Raw genomic sequence first — 19,922 nt, 5'->3', positions numbered from 1 at the left:
GCCTCTTAACACTCCAGCCGTGTCCAGATGAGACATCAAGTGATGTTACTTGCATAGGCTTCCTCTGGTTTCAGTGGGCAGTTTATTCTCCTTATCCTAAGTAGAATTCATCCTCCCTTTACAACGGGATAAGCTGCTCTTGGGAAGTGCTTGTCTTCATGTGCTGATGGAGGAACATAGATGAGGAACTGAAACTATGGACCTGCCTTGTAGATGACTACAGTCGAGTCTCATGTTTTCTGAGATGCTGAAGTGAGCTGGTTCCTGCCATCTATCAGGATTGTTGTGTGAGTGCCCCCCCACTTCCATCACCATTACAACTCAGTGACAGAAAATGAAATTTCAAAAGCATTTTCAAAAGCACAACCCTCCCAAGACCAAAGTAGGAAAATTCCTGATTCCCGTTTTTCAGTACAATTCAAATGGAAGTGAACATGCTGGAAAATGACGATGGATCAAATGTTTGTCAGGACTAGGTTCTCACTCCTCTGTAGAGCGTGGATGCTTAACTACGGCGTGTAGTGCATGTCCTCAGAGACGTGGTGATGGATGTGCTGGGAGAATCTATACAATTAAAGGATCATCCAGGAAGGGCTACTGCCTTTCTTAGTAGGCACATCTTACTTCGCTCTTGTCTCTAATTAATGGTAAATTTTATTATGAATCAGTCTGGGGTACCAAGCTGGAGCTCAGAGATTACTCTTCTGGGTGTAGAGATGTCCTTGATCTTGGTCCTCGTAGCTCACAGATTGAGCTGGTTTCCCTGCTGTTTCCTTTGTCGGGTTCATACCCTGCGTCACCATTCAGAGGTCTCCTTTTTCTCTTCATACTTTCATTTGCTGAAGTGCTTTGTGACTCACCACTGTGGAAGATACCACCAGCCCCTGTCTCTTCTGACTCTTGCCCATTGTGCTGGGCAAGAGCGATGTTGGGGAGTCACAGGAGACGGCTTCAGGGGGAGCTATTCCATTCTGCCGACTGCAATAAACTGCTAATGAATATATTCTTCTAAGGCAAGACAAAAGCTTTTTGTCAGTGGAGAGCTGTAGCTGCAAGTGGGCTGTCACACATCTCTTTTCAGCATGGGCACACTTTGTTGGCCATAGAGGGATTGGATTCAGGGAAGCGTAGCTCTGATGGAGACGTCTCTGTGATCAGATGAAAACTCCCCTTTCCTGTGTCCCCATCTCATGTCTCCTAAATAATAAGTTAGCTGGTACAGGGATCATTTTTTTTCTGGCTTCGATATTTAGGTATCACTTAGCACAAAGCTGTTTCTGTTTCCCATAGTAACAAATAAGACAATTAAAACAGCTGCAATGGCAATTGTTTGATTACAAAAAGCTCCAGGCCCAAGCAGGAGCTTCTGAAAAATCTCTAATTTAAATTCAATACTTGTATAAATAATTTGGATCAGTATATGTAAGTTTTATATTGATGACCTACTCCAAAACGAGGAGGAGTAGCTCATTTATTAAGGAATTTCTTTGACTTTAGCATGCTCTGGTTTGGCAGTTTGTCCTCTAGATGATATTTTGCAATAGAGTTGTCGTTATTAGACTGAGGACCTAAGTCAAATCAGTGAAACACTAGCATTTAATAACGTTTTATTAGCAATTTCTGTTGTAGTGCTACAGTTATGACATGACTAAGGAAGAAGAAAGGACTCAGACAACCACTTACTTCTGCGGAGCATCGTACAAGAGATGTCAGGAGACCAGACACATTGGTTAGACTGTAGAAGGCAATTTCTTTTGTCTCCCAAACCTACCAGTAAGTTTCGTTTTGCTTATAGTTAAGGTTGCAGGGCTCTGATTTCTAGTGAACTCCAACCTAAGCTGCTCGTGACTAAGGTTTATTGTTACATGCTAAGGCCAGCCTAGGTCTGTATTTAATTAATTAATATCAAACAATTGAACAGAAGGAGACAGGAGCAAGGAGAGAAGAGACAAAATCACACAGGGAAGAGACAGACTGACAAGGGTCCGCCTTTTTTGAATGGGGCTTGGCAAGAGGTGAGTTTAGGATTAATTATGTCTGTGCTTACATCCATCTAACAAAGAAGACATGGGAAATGAGAGGCAGCTTGGGGCATCAGAGCTGGAGGAGCTGCTGAGTTTTGGATATGACTGATTTCTTAGTCATTGTGTGGAAGGATCTCAGTGACTCTTTCATGGTGGTAAGAAACTCTTCAGCTTCAGTAATATCAGACATCTCACGGGTGTCTCCCGGTGTTGCGTGACTGGCAGCAGGAGCACATCTTGGGACGTGGGAGTTATGCTGTGATGGTTGGTAGACCAAAAGGAGCAGCAAGATGACCATGCTCTGTCAGGTCCATGTTCCTGTTGCCCATGGTATCTCCTCATAGTGCTTCAGAAGGACTTCCCATTGAGAGGCAATGATGCAACGTTGCTGATGATGAGCAGGAGATGCTTGATCCCTGCAAATGATCAGTGATGGTAACTCTGGCTGTGACACCACATTGTTTCTGCTTCATTGTTGCTGATTCTTCCTGTTGTTAACCTCTGAAGGATCTCTTTCCTAAGGAGGAATGGAAAGTTTTAATGAAGATTTCAAATTTTAGTCACAAATCACAAACTTTTGTTTCAAACAGAGGAAAAACAAATGTTGAGACGATCGCGTACAACTTTTCCGGTGTGAAATGGAGCTGTGGTTTATGAGCAACTTGCTGCCCCCCCTTTTCTTTGCAAAGCTGGGGTTTGCTTTGCAAAGGGGCTTGTAGAATGTCAAGTGCAACTGTCACTCACCAGATACTCACATGCTATTTTTCCACTGTAGCTGCCTGTTTCCAATTCAGTGGCCAACACTGCCCTCTCTTCTGGGTACTCTGTGTAAACATCACATACCTCAAAATACAGTATGCAAACCACAAACACTCCCGCGCTCTCATCTCCCCGTGGTGTAGACCTTTAACCTGATCACTGGCTTGAAAATCTCCATAATCTCCGTGGCTGTTGGTACTTCAGCTGAGAGTTTGATAAAAGAAGACCTGAATGTGTTACAAGTTTTTCCGCACCTTCTCTGTTGATGCTGCAGAGCTCACTTGTACAGAGATTTGGCAAATCAGCAATCCATGATGGCATCTTCTGGGAACTTGCGACAATTTACTCTGCCAGTGCCACAGCTGGAGTTAGCAGTGGACAGGTTGATTTTCTGCAGCTCCAATCTCCTAAATACCACAGAGATTCAGTCCAAAACTACAGAAAGACTTCATTTTTTCTAATGCTGATTATAGACTTTCTTTAAGAAAAGGAAGAATATCTGTATAGCTTGAGTGCATAATATTTTTTTTTTTTTGTCTGAACAGCAGTTCCAGTAGCCTTTAATTGGTGAACTGGGCTCATTTATCAATTCCAATTCCCACAATCAAATTTCTGTTGGGTTTTAAGGCACTGTTTGGTAGTTGTCCTCCTAGTTCAGCCCCCTTCCAGGGTCTCATAGCTTTGGAGTTATCCCCACAGCCCTGAGAGCTGACTTCTCCTGTCTCTGTCAACCCAGACTTTTGTCATGTCTGGTCTCCTTCCTTGCTGCACAGTGACCTTCTTCCCTGAAGACCTTGGGCAGGAAAGCCTGTTGGAGGTACCTCAAGGAGTTTCTGGGCCCATCTGTGTGGCGCAGGAGGTCTTTCCCAGAGCACAGGGTATTGCTGTGCATCTTTACTATTAACATCTTTGAGAGGGAACTGTGATTTCCATCGTTGGTTACAGCTACTGGAATGCAGGAAGTGTTTCCATTCTGATTATCCTCCCCTCTTGCTGACAGTGCTGATGTATAGAAACGCCTGCTTGAGATTACTTGCTTCATCCATTTTGTGGTCCTATTAATAGCTTTTGCTGGCTCGTACAACTTGTTATTTCTTCCTGATTTTGCATTTACTTGAGAAAAAGCCAACCCTCCCTGTAGAATTAGACCTGTAAGATGCAACCCTAAGCCACGATACCTTGTTCAGGAGTGGCAGAGGGGAGGAGAGAAGGCTGCATCAAAAACCAGCAGCTGGTTTAATGCTTTCCTGTCATCAACAAAGCAAACTAAATTCACTGTTAAGAGTTTCACTTTTAACAGCCTGATCCCCACCATTACCAATAAAAGAAGTGTGTGATTGCTCTTTCCACACCTGTTGTCCTAGAGGTACCGCTCCCACCCTGTTTGAGTGATGGACTCCGTAGCCATATAACAATTCATGTTTAAAACATATCCTGCAAACTTTATTTTTATGTACATTAATTTACTTGTATTTCCGTATTGTGAATATGGAACTGCAGAAGGATCTTTCAGAGACTGATCAACACAGGGACAGGTGAACTTTGGAGTAGGTGAATGTGAAGTGGTGCAATGCAAGGAAAACCAGTCCTGGCTTTGCTATAAAATAGGGAGCCAGATATTGCCATTCAGGGGTGAAAATTTGGATTAAAACTAGTACTACCACGGAAACACCAATTCAGCACCCGGCAGGAAAAGCAAATCAGATATTAGCAGTTAGGAAAGAAATGAGATATAAAATAGAACACAGCTATGTCATTTTATGGTCCAATGGACCAATCCATGGTCAATGCATTGTCCAATGCATTGTATAAAACCTTGAATGCTGTGTGTTGGTCTCACCCCCTCATCTCAAAGAGGAAACTCAAAAAAGGAGTAGTAGAGACAGAAAAGGTTCAGAGAAGGGAAAAATGGAGGATCAGAGGTCTGAGATGGGTTTTGTGTAGGCAGTCTGGGACTCTTTAGCTTGAAAACATGATTTAAGTGGATATATACTAAAGGTGTCCAGAATTGTGAGTGGCTGGGAGGGAGTGGAGAGGGATTAATTATTCCAATACAATATGCCTTTTCCAATACAGAAAGTAAGGGGCAGGAGATGAAGCTGGTGAGGCTGAAAGCAAATTAAGTCGTCCTTCACCCATGGGTGTCCCTGCCGAAGGACACTGGGGATGCAGAGCCTGGACAATGCTCGGAAGAGAGGTCTATTGTGGGTTACTCGATAGATAGCAACAGACTCAGGAAATCTTTTTAGTTAAAAATAGTCTGAATATTAAGGGAAAGTGTCACACATGATTGTCTTGTCCTTATTATTCCTTAGCCATCAGCTCATAGCCAGTGTTGGAGACAGAATAGTTGTCTGGATGGACCTTTGCTCTGAACCAAACCAGTCATTTTTATATTCTTAACTATGAGATCTCATTACAATGTGTCATTTTAAGGAAGCCATTTACTACAAAACTCCATATCCATTTCCTCTGAAACACTATTAATTTTCCAATTTTCTCATTCTTTAATGCAGCACACTTAAATCTTCCTTAGCTGTTGGCCCTGAACAAGGACATTTATCCCAAGAACGGGTCCTGTGGTTCTCCGTAGCTCTCCCAACATCTCTGTCCTCTGCACCACAGATAGTGAGAGAAAAGGGCAGGGTCCAACACCTCCATGTAGTTACCATTGCATAGAGAAAGAAACTTTTCTGGCTGTTTATGCATAGATTCAGGATACAGGAGAGACATACACGTACACAAGCCTATGGCTTTCCAACCTGTGTCTCCAGTTACGTGAGCTGGAAGGTGATGGCCTGGAGATGGTCTGAGCTTCCTGTGGCTCCAGCCCTTCATGGCAGCAGCACCTAGTCCTGCAGGGCCTGTGCCCACGTCCCTGTCTGCTCGTGGTAGGACAGGAGTCTTTCCACAGCCCTTTGGGACCCTCCCTTGCTCCCTTCGCAGCCGTGAGCAGCACAGGGAAGGGAGAAGGGGCTAGATCACCAGCTCCTCCATGGTATGCTCACCCATAAATGACACCACTGAGGATGCTATGGCCTCCTTCGGTGCATCACACCCCTTCATCCCTCCAGCACAGAGCATTGCAACAAATCTGTGGTTACCTGAGACTCAAGCAAGACACTTTTGGTGCTGAGAGAGGACAGAGAAGGTAGCTGGGTTTTTCCTTTCCCTATTTTACAGTCTGGGGCACCCTGGATGCCTCTTGGAAGAGGAATAATGGCCAGGAAAGATGTTTGACTCTGGCCAACTATCTCAATTTATGTCCCAGCTTTGGGGAGGCAAGGAGGGACCCAGGTTTGGGGACCAGGGGAATTTGCATGGTGGCAACTGCCTTTCCCCAACATCTCCTTGGGGATGGCAGCTTGGGCTCTGAGCAGTGGGATGTGACCCACGTTTCTAAATTATATCAAAATTATCCTGGCTACGGCAGCGATGGGTGAGTCGGTTTAAAATGAAATGACCTGAGGAAAGACATTTATTTCAGTAATGGCAGTTCCGCTGCTGCTCTGACTCATTTTCTCCTGCATCGAGATGACTTGAGACATATATTTTAATAACAGCACTGTCACTTGCAGCTTGTTCCTCAGGGCAGGAATACACAATTGCAGCCCTCAGGAATATTTTGTCTCAATTTCTTTGAAGAGGCTGATAGGAAATATCCCAACTTGAATTTTGCATTGGGTGCTGATGTTAAGGCATAAAGTTTAGAAGCCCTGTACCTGGGTGTCAGCGTAGCACAGCACCTCTCCAGCGACATCAACCAGCAAGTTCACCTCATGCTTACGCCAGATGACGATTGCACCTTCAGCTTTGCTGAGGAACGGCCTCAAACTGCCTGTGACCCTGCCTGCAAGCTGGCTGCAGGGCCCCCAGTAGCCAAACATCTCCTCCCATGCTGGTACCTGAAGAGATGTCAGATATGGCGGGACTCAACTGTGGTTTCTGCAATGCTGCAACCTGGAAGAGCAGCGTGCACTCAGCTCCTCTGAGGATGCCCTGCCTGTCCCCAGAGGCAGCTGCCCAACACCCAGGTTTTGTGCTGTGTTTCACACCGCCTATATGGCCTGCAGCCCCAGCTCTCCACACTGGGAGGGAGCAACAGGAAATGTGGTGGGCGAGATCACACATGTAGCTCTGGGGACAGAGATGTCTCCTAAGCCACAGCTCTCCTCCCTGCCCCAGCCTTGCAGGGAGGGAGGTTGGTTGCACCCCATATTTTGGTGCCCAGCCTCCCAGCTGGACATTTTAACCACAAGCAGAGAAGAAGAGCAGAAAAAACAACATGGCTTGCACCTTGGGTAAGGTAAGGCTTGCTCCATCATGCAGGGTGGAGGAAGGTGTGGGGTGGGACCCAGGGCTGACCATAGCAGGCAGGGTACTGGTGGTTGGCACCAGCTCATTGCTTCGTTTTGGAGGCATCCATCGCTCCTCATGCTCTGCAGGGGAAATCAGGCATTTTTTGGTGTTCCCCAGCAAAGCTCAAACCCTTGCAAAACTCAACATTGCAGAAGTTCAACTGCAGACCCCCGTGATTTCTGCAGGACCAGGTTTTCTGCTGTATGATGCAGAGCTCAGGCCACTTTGGGCAAGATGAAATTTAGCCCTTACTTGTTGCCCAACCCCCAAAAAAGCCAAGGAGGTTGGGCGCCTGTGTCAGCCTTGCTGCCTGAGGGCTCCTGACCCCTCCAGGGAGCTTTTCGGAGAGGATGTCGAGGGCTTTGCCATTTGGGCAGGTTTCCTTTTCATATTGACTGCCATCTGCTTTCCATGAGTGACTCGTCTTGGGGTTTTTTGGGTTTTCATGCTAAATGAACGAAATAAGTTGATTGTGTGAAATCCCTCATGCAACAGCACATAAATACGCTGTACCTGGCAGAGAAAAAAATCTGTGCTGATGCCATCATTGGGATTTTTTGGAGTGTTTCACATCTGTTTTTAATTTATTAACTAGATCAGAAAGAGCAAATAGTAATAATGATATTCCTTTGCTTAAAAGCGTGATGCATTTCCCCTCCATATGCCTAAAGGCTAAATGAGAAGTCAAACTTTAGCAGAAAAAACGAATGTCTAGGGAAGGAAAATTAAACCTCCTGTCCTGTTGCAAATGTTTAAAGCACAGGGAGAGTTTTGTTTCATGTGAAAGAGCCACTGGTGTATAAACTCAAAGTAATTTTCCCATAGCAAGGTGGTGGAGAACCTTATACAAATGTATTAACTTGGTCTGGTACGTGTTCCAGTTAAATGAATGCTGGAATAACGAATATTTGTATATAATTCCACAGAAGGTGCAGATCTCACCCCGAGTACATGCAATGTAGTTATATTGATATACATAAATACTTGTTATTTCAGCAAATAATATTAAATTTAATAACCAGAAATAATATTAAATAAAATTTACAGTAATATTAAAGAAACCATCGCTTGTCTATATAAACCAGAAATTTAATATATTGGTATTTCTGCTTTATTGAATGAAATTCAATGAAGTCCAGGGAAATACAAGCAAGAAGTACTTATGCTGCCTGAAAGTAGTTTTTCGTTCCCCAGAGTTTTTTTTTTTTCTATAGGTATCTGTCAATCTATATAACTGTCAATATATATGTATAAAATAACATATGTATATATTATTTATAGTATATAACACATAATATAAAAAGAATGTCTATAATATGGCAATTAAATATATATAACCATATAGAATGTTATAACGATATATGATAATATATAGTTATAAAATTGTCCGTATAAATAACTGTCAATATATATGATACAATATTTCTATATTTTAGTTTCCTGTAAATTGTTTGACATATGAAATAGCAGAGTAGCCAGGTGAGCTGGTGTGGGCTATGGATGCAGGAGGGCTTCTGTGCATTGGATGCTTCTGAAAGATGGGAAAGAGAATTGCCCGTGTCCCTGCTCAGGCGTGTGTAGGGCTGTATCTGTGCACTAACGGATTTCAGGAACAGCAAGTAAAAGTTGGGATTGCTTTCTTTTTTTTTGCAGCTTCTGGGACGTATCTGGTTTTACACAGCGGCAGAAAAAGACATTTAGAAATTACCACTTAACAAGTCTGGTCTGGATGCCTAGAAGTCCTGCTGTGAATCCATTCTTCCCGTCAGGAGGAGATATTTAATAAGCAGTTACCGTGCACAGAGATGCTCTGGCCAAAGATAAATCGGAAGGAATTTTAAACAGCACCCATGGATAAACGTATCTCCTTTCCTTTGCACAGATTTCAAGTTTAATGGTTCAATAGAGATCTTACTCATCCTTTCTCAATTAGCGTGCCCAACTCAGCTGTGTTTATGACTCTGTAAAATTAATTTTTATATATTTAGGAGCTTTAAAATCGGATATAACTTAGAATCTCATGTCACTAGCTTGTTTTCAATTGAATGTTTTCGGCTGCACCTGATTTATAATTCCTTGTTTGTATTATAAGGTCACAGGCCCTCCACGTAAAAATGGCTGGGTATGTTAAAAGAATAAAGAAAAATTGGGCACTGCTGTTATTAGATCAGCATCCGAGATGTTCTGGAAAGACTGGCAATTTTTTTTAAATTCATCTACAGAAGTTTTATAAAAACATGAAGACTATTTGCAACAATGCCCGAAATACCTGTATTTCTGCTCTGCTCTCTGTCCCTCAAATATTTTAATGCTTTCAAGATATGCATGCGCTGTTTATTGAATGAATAACTGTAGCCTTTTAAAAAATATATAGTCTATATTCTATATCTATATGAAATATATAGAATAGATATAGAATATAAATATAAATATAGAATATAAGAGAATACAAAATAAAAAAGATAATGGATTATTGCAACGTAATTTTTGACCTCTTTTACAATTCCTTGCCTGATGATTCACAGCAGTGGGCACAGGAAAGGTAATGCTTTGTACTTAAACCCATAGATCTGCAAAACTCTCCTTGTCCTATTTAAAGGCCTTTTGCCTGTCTTCAATTTTTTTGTGGTGTCTCCATTTATTACTTAAGGTGACACCATTTATTAACCATTCAAATGAGGGTTTGGGTTTATATTTAAAAAACCTATTATTTCCCCTTCTAGGTACGGATGTTGCTTGCTGCGGGGAGGAGGGTGGCAGTGGGAGAGAGCAAAAGGCTGGTCCATCCCTGGAAGGAAACAAGGAATAAATTAGGGACTCTCATTTGCCAGGACGTGGTGGCAGTGGTGACATTGTGACAGGTGATGCCCTTACCCCTATCTCTCCCTCCATGGCCATTAGCAGAGATGCACAGAAATATTTTCCTGATAGTTTTCATGATTTCCCTTTCCCCCCACGTGCCGCAGCGCAGCGTCTCTGACCCTTGGCTGGTACCGTCATTGTGATCTCAGCACAGTGACAAGGTGGGAAAGAAAACCAAAGCAGTTCCAGGTATCAGGGGACCAGGGTAATTTCCTCAGACACGAAAGTATCTTTTTGCTAGTGTTTCTATTTCTTTCTTAGCTATGCTCTAGGGAAAACATCTATGAAATGGAAGGTGGTTGGTTTTTTTTTCCTACCAGTTCTCGCAGTTGTGAAACCTGCTGCTAAAATCTCTCCGAGGCTTACAATCTTAAAATGCCCTATTGATGATTATAGGAATTGCTACAATTTTTTCACTGTTTCCATTGCTAAACTGCCCAAACCTTTGTTTCAACAGGACACGTGGCATCCTTCACTGTTGCTGTACTCTCCTGTTTTCATTGCACGCAGATGATATTGAGGATGGGGGTGTGTGTGTTTCAGTTTACAAAGGAACAACAGAGCCAAACTGAGGAAATCAGAGTTGAGCAAATCCTTTGCTGTTACAGTTATTCACTGGTGGGGAGAGAGCCAAGGGTTAAGCCATCCTTTGAATGGGTATTATTTGAGCTGGGGTAACCAGGTGGCTGACATCTATCAAGGCAAGACGGTGCCATCCTGCGTGGTTTCATCAAGGGTCGGACACTGAGGGGGTGGCCTGAGCATGGGGATGGAGGGAGGAGGAGCAGACTGGGCAGGGTTAACTCTGAGGCCACTCAATTTCCTATGGGAGAGGAGTATTGGGTGGTCAGAGCCTGCCTTTTGCTGCCCAGCCCCATCTGCTTGGCCATGGGAGGTCATCTCCTGTGCTGGCCGAGAGGTGAAGCAGGGATGGACATTAAGGTCAGGATGCCTGAAGCGTAGGAAATGGACCTGGCGTTTCAAAAGCAGCTGCAGAGTGGGAAAACCCCTCTTTAAATAATTTTAAAATAATAAACCTTTGCCCACGGGAAGTTTCAAAGGGGTTTCCTTACAGCTCTCCTGTAAAAAATACATCTCATAAAAATCATCTGCTGCTGGGGCAAAGATCTGCACCCCGAGTGCTTGCAGGGTGGAAAAAGAGTGGGTTTAGCTCATTTGAGCTTTCACAGAGGCTGGTGTGATATGTGGGAGGCAGAGATGCTTGGGAACCCCTCCCTACAGCATCCCTGGTGGGATGGGGTCTGGGGTTGCCTGAGCACCTGGGTGAGTATCACAGCCCAGGAAAGCCAGCTCAACGTGTACCACTGCTGGCTTTATTACTGCATCATTTCAGGGAACCATCCATCTCAATGAGCACCCATGGCCGGGTTTGAGACCAAGACCTTCAGAAAAATTTTTATTGAAGTGGAGAGCGGCAGCTCCCTGCATCTGGCAGGGGAGGGAGGGTAAAGCTAGAGGGGTGCTGCTGTGTGACTGCGGTGCTCTACACCCACAGAAGCTCTTCCCATGCCTGTGTTTCCCCTGGCCCTGTGGACTCTGGAGCCACGTGAGTCCTTGGCTTATGGGCAGCTGTAAGAACACATGCAGTGTGCAGGACAGGAGGTCTCTGCTGTTTCCCCAGCAGTAAAAACAGCTGCTCACCTTCCCATCCATGCTGGGGACAGGAGGTGTCTGGACCACCTTCCCCTTGCACTCGCCACGGGTGATACAGCCTTGCACTGGTGCCCATGTTTCAGCAGAGATGGGAGGCTGGGGATGCACCCAAGAGCAAGCTGCCCACTGCCCGTGCTCAGCAAGACGCAGAATTTCTAGCCCCGAGTCAGCCTTGCAGCTCTGGGCAAGCAGCTGAGCCGTGTTAACATCCCTGGGGAGACCTGCTCTGCCTATGGCATCACTCGGGGCTCAGCACCCATGGGCGTCACTTGGGCCTGAGCGCACACAGGTGTCACTCAGGGCTCAGCACCCATGGGCATCACTTAGGGCTGAGCACGCACAACGTTTCTCGGGGCTCAGCAAACTCTGGTATTGCTCCGGTCACAGCACATACGGGCATCGCTCAGGGCGATTCTCACTGTCTGTGCCGTGCTGCTGGGCTCAAGGCCAGCCCTTCTCTGCCTCCGTTTGCTATCAGAGGTGATGTTGGCCTTCAGGCTGTGCCAGGTATTTGGCCTTGGGTACATCGCTTTGTCTGGCTTTCCTCTCCCACTCTTGGCTGTTTGCAGTCTCCTGTGGGAGGAGATGCCCTCCCAGACCTGCTTACCCTGGAGCTGTTTTGCTGTTTTAACTCTTGCTTGGGCAGAGGTCGTGGGTCCTCGCTCGCCATGCGGCCATGCCCCACACTGACTGCAGCCACAAGACACCAGCCTGTAGAGCAAAATGGCTTAGCAATATATTCACTATTTCTGACAAACATGCCTCTACAGGGCCTTTACAAGCTGCAGTGACCTGCCCCTGCTGGTTGCTCGCAGAGTGTTCGTTACCAAAGCCTTATCAACCAGCATCAGCAAGAGCAAACCAAAAGCAGCCATGTGCTGTCCCATGGACGAACAGAGAGGAGAGACAAGAAGCTCTCAGAGCATCTTTACAGGCCATCTGAATCCGTTTGGTACACCAGCCCTGGTGCCCCTGGTGCTCAGCGCGCTGCAGGATGTGGCCCCGTCCTTTTGCCAGCCATTGCATCAAGAAAAAATACTAAAGTCATGGTCCATCACAGGAAAGAAATGTCTGTCTTGCAGTGCAAGCCCACGTCTGCTCCCTGTAACATCCTTCCTGGGTCACATTCAGACAGGACTCAGCACCGTGCAGGGGAGGGTCCGCAGTTTCTCCCTGCCTGCTGGAGGTGGGGGGAGCTGGTGGGATTTACTGCCTGTGGATGCGAAGCCACAGCCTCCGCCGCAGACCTGGGGAGAGATGGTGTCTGTCAGCCCCAGCACCTCCTCCCAGCTCCCCATTCCACTCCTGGGTTGTCCCAGGGCCTGATACCCCTCATCATCCCCCAGGGCTGGCAGGATACTTACGGTGGAGGCGGTGGGCGGTGGGGACCAGGCTCAGCAGGAGGATCAGGATGCTGGCAGCCAGTGGGACCCAGACCAGAGGGCTGCAGGCACCTGGAGAGCAGAAAGGGACATGGTGTGGAGCTGCTCATCCCCAGCTCAGCACTCAGCATCATCCTGCCCTGGAAGCTTTGGAGGATGAAGAAGGAGTAAAGGAGAGTGGAGAAGGGAGTAAAGTGAGGCAGGTCCTCAGGAGGGGTGGAGGACATGACCGCCACCCTGGGGTGTCCCCTGAGGGATGTGCTACATTCAAAGGCATTGCAAGGACCTTAGCTATGGGCCACAATGTCCTTTTTCGTGGTTGTGACTCTGGAATTTACCACGCCTGCAGGACTGATGCTGCACCCACAGGGGCTGCACACCCAAAGGACACCAGAGTTTAGGCAGAGCTAAATGGAAGTACATCCTGGCCCTAAACCCTTGTATGTTCCAGGAAACTGCTCCTAAAGTAGGAGGTCAGCTCCATCCAGAGCAATGGGGTCTAGGTATATCTGGATGCCTATCCCTGCAGGGTCACGTTGTGGCTGCCCCCACCCCAGGACAAACTCCAGCTGAACCCTGGGGACCCCCAGGAACTCAGCAAACCCCTTTTGCAAAGTAGTCTGAGCCAACCTGGTCTGTACCTTTCCTGCTGGCAGCATTTCTTTTGGTTACACACCGCGTGGGTTTTTTGGAGACTGGTGCCTGAGTGGTCTTCTGAGGCAGAGGTAAAACATCAACTGGTGAATGAGGAGGGGAAGGAAATGGTCAATATGGCACTGAGCGCAGCGAAGGTCTCAAACAGCAGGCAGGAAGGGCTGGAAATTTTGGCTTTTAAAACTAGCCCCATCTGGGGACCCCCCACATCTGGGTCATCTAGAGGGGTCAGGAGCTTGACCTGAGCCTCCTGGTGGCCACAGAAATTCCCAAGAGCTTGTAAAAACACTAATAAAACAATGTACCAGGCAAACAAGGGCAGAAGGTTATGGAAGGGAAAAGGGAAACTCTCTTAAACTACATTTACTGCCAGGCACTATCTCATCAGCATTGCAAGAAATCATGGGTAGCAGTAGATTTCAGTGGCCCTGGGAGATTTTAAGGGACCCCCAGATCTTTTCCATATTCTGGTTGCTCCAAAATGGATTTTGGTTTTGGTTTTTGTTTTTTTTTCTGATAAAACGAGGGCAGGATTTCTTACAGTGTATCTGAATTATAATGGACCACATTCATCTCTCTGTAAAGTTGCTCAGGAAAATATCCCAGCAATGTAATTAAATAACTGTAGAGCTGACTGCTCAAACTCCACTTTCTCAAAATTTTGGGTGATTCGAAACTATTTTTTTCTGCTTCTATCCAGGATTGAAATTCCTACAGAAACCACCATTCTTTCACAATGAAAAGTGAGACATCAAGTGCCTGGGATTTATCTGGACAACTGCTCCCTTACATTACGATAGATTTAAAGAAAAGGAACTTAAAAACAATTTGTTCTATCATGAGTACTAAAAGGAAAAAAAGAAAACATCCAGCAAAGCCTGACTCCTCCCAGAGCACCTGCTGGTGTTTTGTTTTAAATTGGAGTGTCCTTGATCATGTTGAATTTCAGCCCTGTTTTTCATGCTTTGCTTTCCACGCAGATATGTGCCCAGTTGATAAAAACCAGTTCTCCTTTATCTTAAACCAGGTTTTAATTGAGCCGGCAAGAATCCAAAAGGGATTTCTCAGCCAGCTCAAGGTGCAGGGCGTATTTGCAAAAAAAAAAACAACCAGAAAGGCTGGGACACGGGGACTGCTTTAGAGCCAGCAGCCATAGCTGCATTTTGGTTAAATACATTATTTGTCTCCCTAGAAGCCTGCAAAGAAAGGGCTGAATCCTACTTCAGACACATAAGTTTTTCTACATCACCTCCTGCTCTGTGGTCAAGGGGAAGAATGGGCTGAAAAGAGCTGCTGTATGATCCAGGGTCTGTAAAGCATCACTCCCCCAATGCCACCTGCAGACACCGCTGATTTCTGGTTGGAGCTCCCCAGTGATAGTGGGTTGTGGGCTTTGAGGAATAAATCCCATTTCGATCCTTTATGCAAAGGACAGGCTTGAAACCTGCCGTCAGACCCACCCCAGAAATGTGAGGAGTGATGTCCTCTGGCCTTGATGGAGGAAGGGTAAGGAAGAACCAGGACGCGGAAGGACCCAGAAGCGGAGCAGGGCACACATACAGCCTCTCCTGTGAAGTACCACAGGGATGGAGAAAAGCACAGGGCATGGCAATAACAGGGGCTGAGGGTCTTCCCAAGGAAATCCTAACACACTAGGACCGATGCAATGCTCAAGGCATGACCACAACAGAGAAACTGCTGTGGCAAAAGGACTATCACACACAGCTGACCTAAAATTTAGCTATTATTTTCTGTATTTTCTGCCTTATCCGGTCTCATAGGTCTCTTCAGAAAAACCCCAGAGCCCCGACCTTGCATCTGGGAAGGGTCTACCAACCCCTTACCCAGGGGACCTCATCACAGCCTACCAGTGGCACATTTTGGAGTCCCAGGGGTGATGCTTACCCACACCGAGCCGTGTCCCGCTGCCCAGGAGGAGCTGGGAGGACTGGGAGACAGAGCAGTAATAGGTGCCATTGTCCGAGACGTGGAGGTGGCTGATGTGCAGGCTGTAGGAGGTGCGGGAACTCACCCCATGGACACTAAACTTGTCCTTGCTGATGTTTGTGCCATACGTGGCTTTGCCCAAAGAGTTGGAAAATACCAAGAACTCAAAATTTTGCCTCTCCTGGCTCCAGCGGTACCAGTACACCCCAGCATGCTCCTTCTTCAGCTCACAGAGGATTTCTGTTTTATTGTTAGTTTGGGCTAAAATATGCTCTGGAGTCTGGGACAAAAGTAGATTTGTACATAAACCTAAGAAAAAAGAGACAAGAATACACAGTTATTTTCTTTTCATTATTTTTCTTCCATGCTAAGTATAGATTTTCTTTGTGGGCCTAATAAGATCAAGTAGTCACATATCAGGGGACCACATGAGCGAGAAACAGGAGAATCTTTATCAGGAATCTGAGCCCATATTGCCCCAGAGGCCTTTTTGGGTTTCCCAGCTATTTTCTGGTCAAGCCTAGTTATAAAGGTAGAGTTTGGCCTGTAAACACTCATCTAGGAAGGAGGCTCAGTGGCAGGGAGAGGGATGGAGGGGTGATTTTGAGGGTGTCCTTGGGGCTGTATGTGCAGGGAAGGGCAGCCCCACCTGCTCATGTGGATGCCCCTCTCCTGCCCTCCTTTTCTCTCTCATTTTTCGGAGAGGCTTCACCCGCCTTTCAACAGATGTTTTTTTTTTTGAGCCTCTTAATTTCTTTGCCAGATTTTTGTTCTAACAGACGCAACACCAATAAACTTCACCTCAGGTGCGGAAAAAGACCAAAAAGGCATAAAACATCTCAAAATGAGCCAACTTTCTATTAGTTTTCAGACAAAATTATTTTTGTGTGAAATTTGAGTCTCGGGGAAGGAGAGGGAGTGAGGTGTAATGGTGGGGCTGAAAGCTTTGGTTTGGCATCGCATTGCCCTGTTTGGGCTTTGCAGCTTTTATGGAAATTATCTGAGTCGTGTTTGGCCTGGGCAGATGGGAGCGGTGTCTGTGTGCGAGCGAGGATGCGTCCTTGTGAAAAGGATAAGCGGTGACTTGTGATCCTTTCTGTTCAGCAAACAGTCCTTCAAAGCTGCAGATACTCCGAGACCGAGTGAAAAACAGCCCTCCGAAGATAAGGATGGTCTCGCTTCCCCAGTCTGTTTCCCAGGCACATTTCAAAGCTGTGCAAAAAGCTCAACAAAACATGTTTTTTGGCCCTTTTTACCTTAAAATGTCCCTATTCCTTCAAAATCCCAGCGCTGCTTACAGTAGTTGTTGCGAACATCCTCGTGCAGCCCAGCAAACCCACCAGTGTGGGAATGGGTTTGCATGACCACAAGAACACCTGAAGCCATCCCTGTGGCCCATGATCCCAATGTCCCCCGTGTCCCCGATGGGGACAAGCAGAGGAGAGGGCTCTGCTGACTGACACGATGACCCCATCGCAGCTGGCACGCTGCAGAGACGAGCACGCTTCAGCCCTAATATTGCAATGCCGAAATTCGGGCGTTGCACAGCAGCCGCAGCATTTCACTGCATCCTCTGGTGCTGCGACAATATAAATGTCTCCTTATTACTAAAACATATCATTTTCAGGTTTTCCGGGAGTGCAATCCTCCCAAACTGTGCTCTGGCAAACACTCCTGTGGCTTCTTTAGGGAATGAAATCTGTGCAGCCAAGGGACCTGCGGGCTTCAGCGTCCCCTTGGCTGCCCTGAGATCATGCTCTGCTGGGCATGGGAAACTTAACCCCTCATGAAAACCTTTTGCTCGAGCTGTTGGAGAGATATTAGATGAATCAGAAGAGATAAGATTGGATCCTGGAAAATGCTCAGCTCTGCTCTGAGCCAGAGGTCAAGCTCCAGTGGGGTGAGCTACTATGGAGCCAGAGCAGAAAAGCTCATCTTCTGCTGCACCTTCATCCCCCCAAACCACCCTGTTCCCTTTCCTGGTGTATATTCTTGCAGGGGACCACTGGGAATCAGGGTGGGACAGGTTTGTTTCCATGTGCTTGGCCAGACCAGCCTGCAGCACCTCAAAACCAGTCCCTGTTTCTTTTGCAGCTCTAATTTATTGGGATTTTCTCAGTGGGGATCCCACTGTATAGATCTATAGGATATTACTACCTGTATATAGGCATTGATAAAGTGTCTCAGCCACTTTATTTGCTGATTTTGCTGCCAGATTGGCCGTGTTGTCCTGCGGCCAGATGACCATTACAATATGTGAACAAAACACCCAGCAGTCCTGAGAGCCTCTAGTGAGGATGCTGTGGACCCGGGCTGGGCAATGTCTCGGGGAGGTCAACTTGAGCTGCCACCCTAAGATATACATTTAACGGGTGTTTCAAGCTCTCAATACTTTGCACCTAAGAACTGATGGCACAATTTGTCCTGTAAAGCATAATTCTACCACTTTGCTCTGACATCGACTGTATATATTTGGTCCGGACCTCCTGCAACCTGTTGGCAATAAGCAGAAGGCAGCACGATTTTATAACACACCGATTCCAGCTCTGGCCCTTGGGAAACATTCAGTTCTGCGACAGATTTAGAAGAAAATTTGATGGGACATTTATCGTCTTCGCGTTACACAGGCAATGGAGATAGGTGCTACCTTAGCTTCTCCACCAGCAGCTTCCCACAGTCTGTCTGCACTAAGAGAGTGCAGTAAAAACAAACTCTGTGGTGTATATACCATTATATATTGCACTATGAATAGAATAGAATAGAATAGAATAGAATAGAATAGAATAGAATAGAATAGAAGACTAGACTATTTCAGTTGGAAGGAATCTACAATGATCATCTAGTCCAACTGCCTGACCAATTCAAAGCTGACCAAAAGCTAAAGCGTGTTATTAATGGCGTTGTCCAAAATTATACGGTGATAGGTACTAATATCCCGTAAGATCTATACTATGCCTATATATCTAAACTTCCATCATCCACATGCTGCACAATGCATCCCACGTGCTGGAGCAGGGTGGAGGAGAGGCTCCAGCACGATTTTCGGTGCCCTCAACCCTTAAGAGACATGTGCCTCTTACCTGGGATCTGGAGGCAGATGCAGAGATGGAGCCACGGCCGGGCCATGGTGGTGGAGTCAACGATGGAGGGGTTTTGTGCCAGCTCCCCCTTTCCACACACAGTCACCTCTTGGTAGTAGGGATGGTTTCACCCCAGGAGGTTCTTCCCTGTCTCGGCGCAGATGTCTTGCCGACGGCTGCCAAAGAGCATCTGCTGTGGCAGCGCCTGGAGACTCAGCCCGGCAGCTTCTTCTGCACCTAGCCCCCAAACCAGGTGTGCGTGGCAGCCCCACGCACTTCTCCAGCACCGCACTGGATCCCCTGAAATCCCCTTTAGGAAGAAAAAAAAATGAAAACTCATTGATTTTTAATTATGATTTCTTCATATTTCATCACCTAGCTTTTCCTCCTTCTTTTAATCTAGGTCCAGGCAATTAAAAAATGACAAATGTAGGAGCTTGGCATTAAAAATAAAAGCAGGAAGGGATGAATTTTGGCTGTTTTCTCCTCTGTCGAAATAAAAATTCATTCAAAATAAGGAGAAGATGCAATTTTGAGCCATAGAGTTGTTTTCTTCAGTAGAACCTTGATCAGGAGGTGTTTTTCACCAGGCCTGGAAAATGCTGAACACCAAACTAGATCGCCATAAAGCAGAGGCAAGAGGCATCACAGAAAACTTTGAAGTCAAGAGCAAGAAACCTCAAACAAATTTAGTGGCTGAAAAACCACAAAAATATGGAAATTCTGCTGGGGCTCCCCACCTCGCTGCTTTGGCAGCTGCAACACTGCGCAGCTCATACACAGAAATATTTAAATGATAGATAAAATATCAGTGTGGCTTTGAAATGTCTTTGGGAGGGAGAGATTTGAAGCACTTGGGGTTTAGGGTTCGGAGAGCGAAATATGTGATGTGAAATTACAGGGGTGAACCGGTGTCAGCCTTCAATATTTCCATATTTGGGAAAAATCCCCATAAATTATTTATTAATTTTATTTATTCACTGCCCCCTTGGCTGCCAAGCGGGGTTCGGTTTTCTTTTATGCCCTACTTGTCCAGATACACATGAACCTTACAAAGCCTCACTGGCTCTCTGGTGAGGGGGGATTTCCTGGAGGGGGGGTCTCACGTGGGGGCACCGAGAAACCTTCCCCTGGGTTTGAGTTGGCGGACGAATAGGAAAAACGCTTTTGCATCTCGTGCA

General features: G+C 46.1%; 1 protein-coding gene across 1 annotated transcript; it reads right to left on the bottom strand.

The window, feature by feature from the left end:
- Positions 1 to 12,884: 12,884 nt before the first annotated feature.
- Positions 12,885 to 18,927, bottom strand: CD8B (CD8 subunit beta). The gene is made up of 5 exons (XM_074148168.1): positions 18,742 to 18,927; positions 15,620 to 15,970; positions 13,702 to 13,797; positions 13,043 to 13,132; positions 12,885 to 12,925 (listed from the first exon to the last, which is right to left on the bottom strand). The coding sequence occupies exons 1-5, from the start codon at positions 18,785 to 18,787 to the stop codon at positions 12,885 to 12,887; spliced, it is 624 nt and encodes a 207-aa protein (XP_074004269.1). The 5' UTR covers positions 18,788 to 18,927.
- Between the last annotated feature and the right edge of the window lie 995 nt (positions 18,928 to 19,922).

Source organism: Numenius arquata, chromosome 5, assembly GCF_964106895.1.
Source record: "Numenius arquata chromosome 5, bNumArq3.hap1.1, whole genome shotgun sequence".
In the NCBI taxonomy this organism is placed as follows: domain Eukaryota; kingdom Metazoa; phylum Chordata; class Aves; order Charadriiformes; family Scolopacidae; genus Numenius; species Numenius arquata.
The sequence above is the reverse complement of the archived record's forward strand: the minus strand, read 5'-3'. Positions and strand labels throughout refer to the sequence as shown.

Bases quoted from the DNA above. Each gene is read 5' to 3' on its own strand.
- CD8B (XM_074148168.1), bottom strand. From the start codon at position 18,787: ATGGCCCGGCCGTGGCTCCATCTCTGCATCTGCCTCCAGATCCCAG. The intron at 15,971-18,741 runs GTAAGAGGCACA...CTTTTTTCTTAG, and splicing joins CATCTGCCTCCAGATCCCAG to GTTTATGTACAAATCTACTT. The intron at 13,133-13,701 runs GTACAGACCAGG...TCTGCTCTCCAG, and splicing joins AAATGCTGCCAGCAGGAAAG to GTGCCTGCAGCCCTCTGGTC.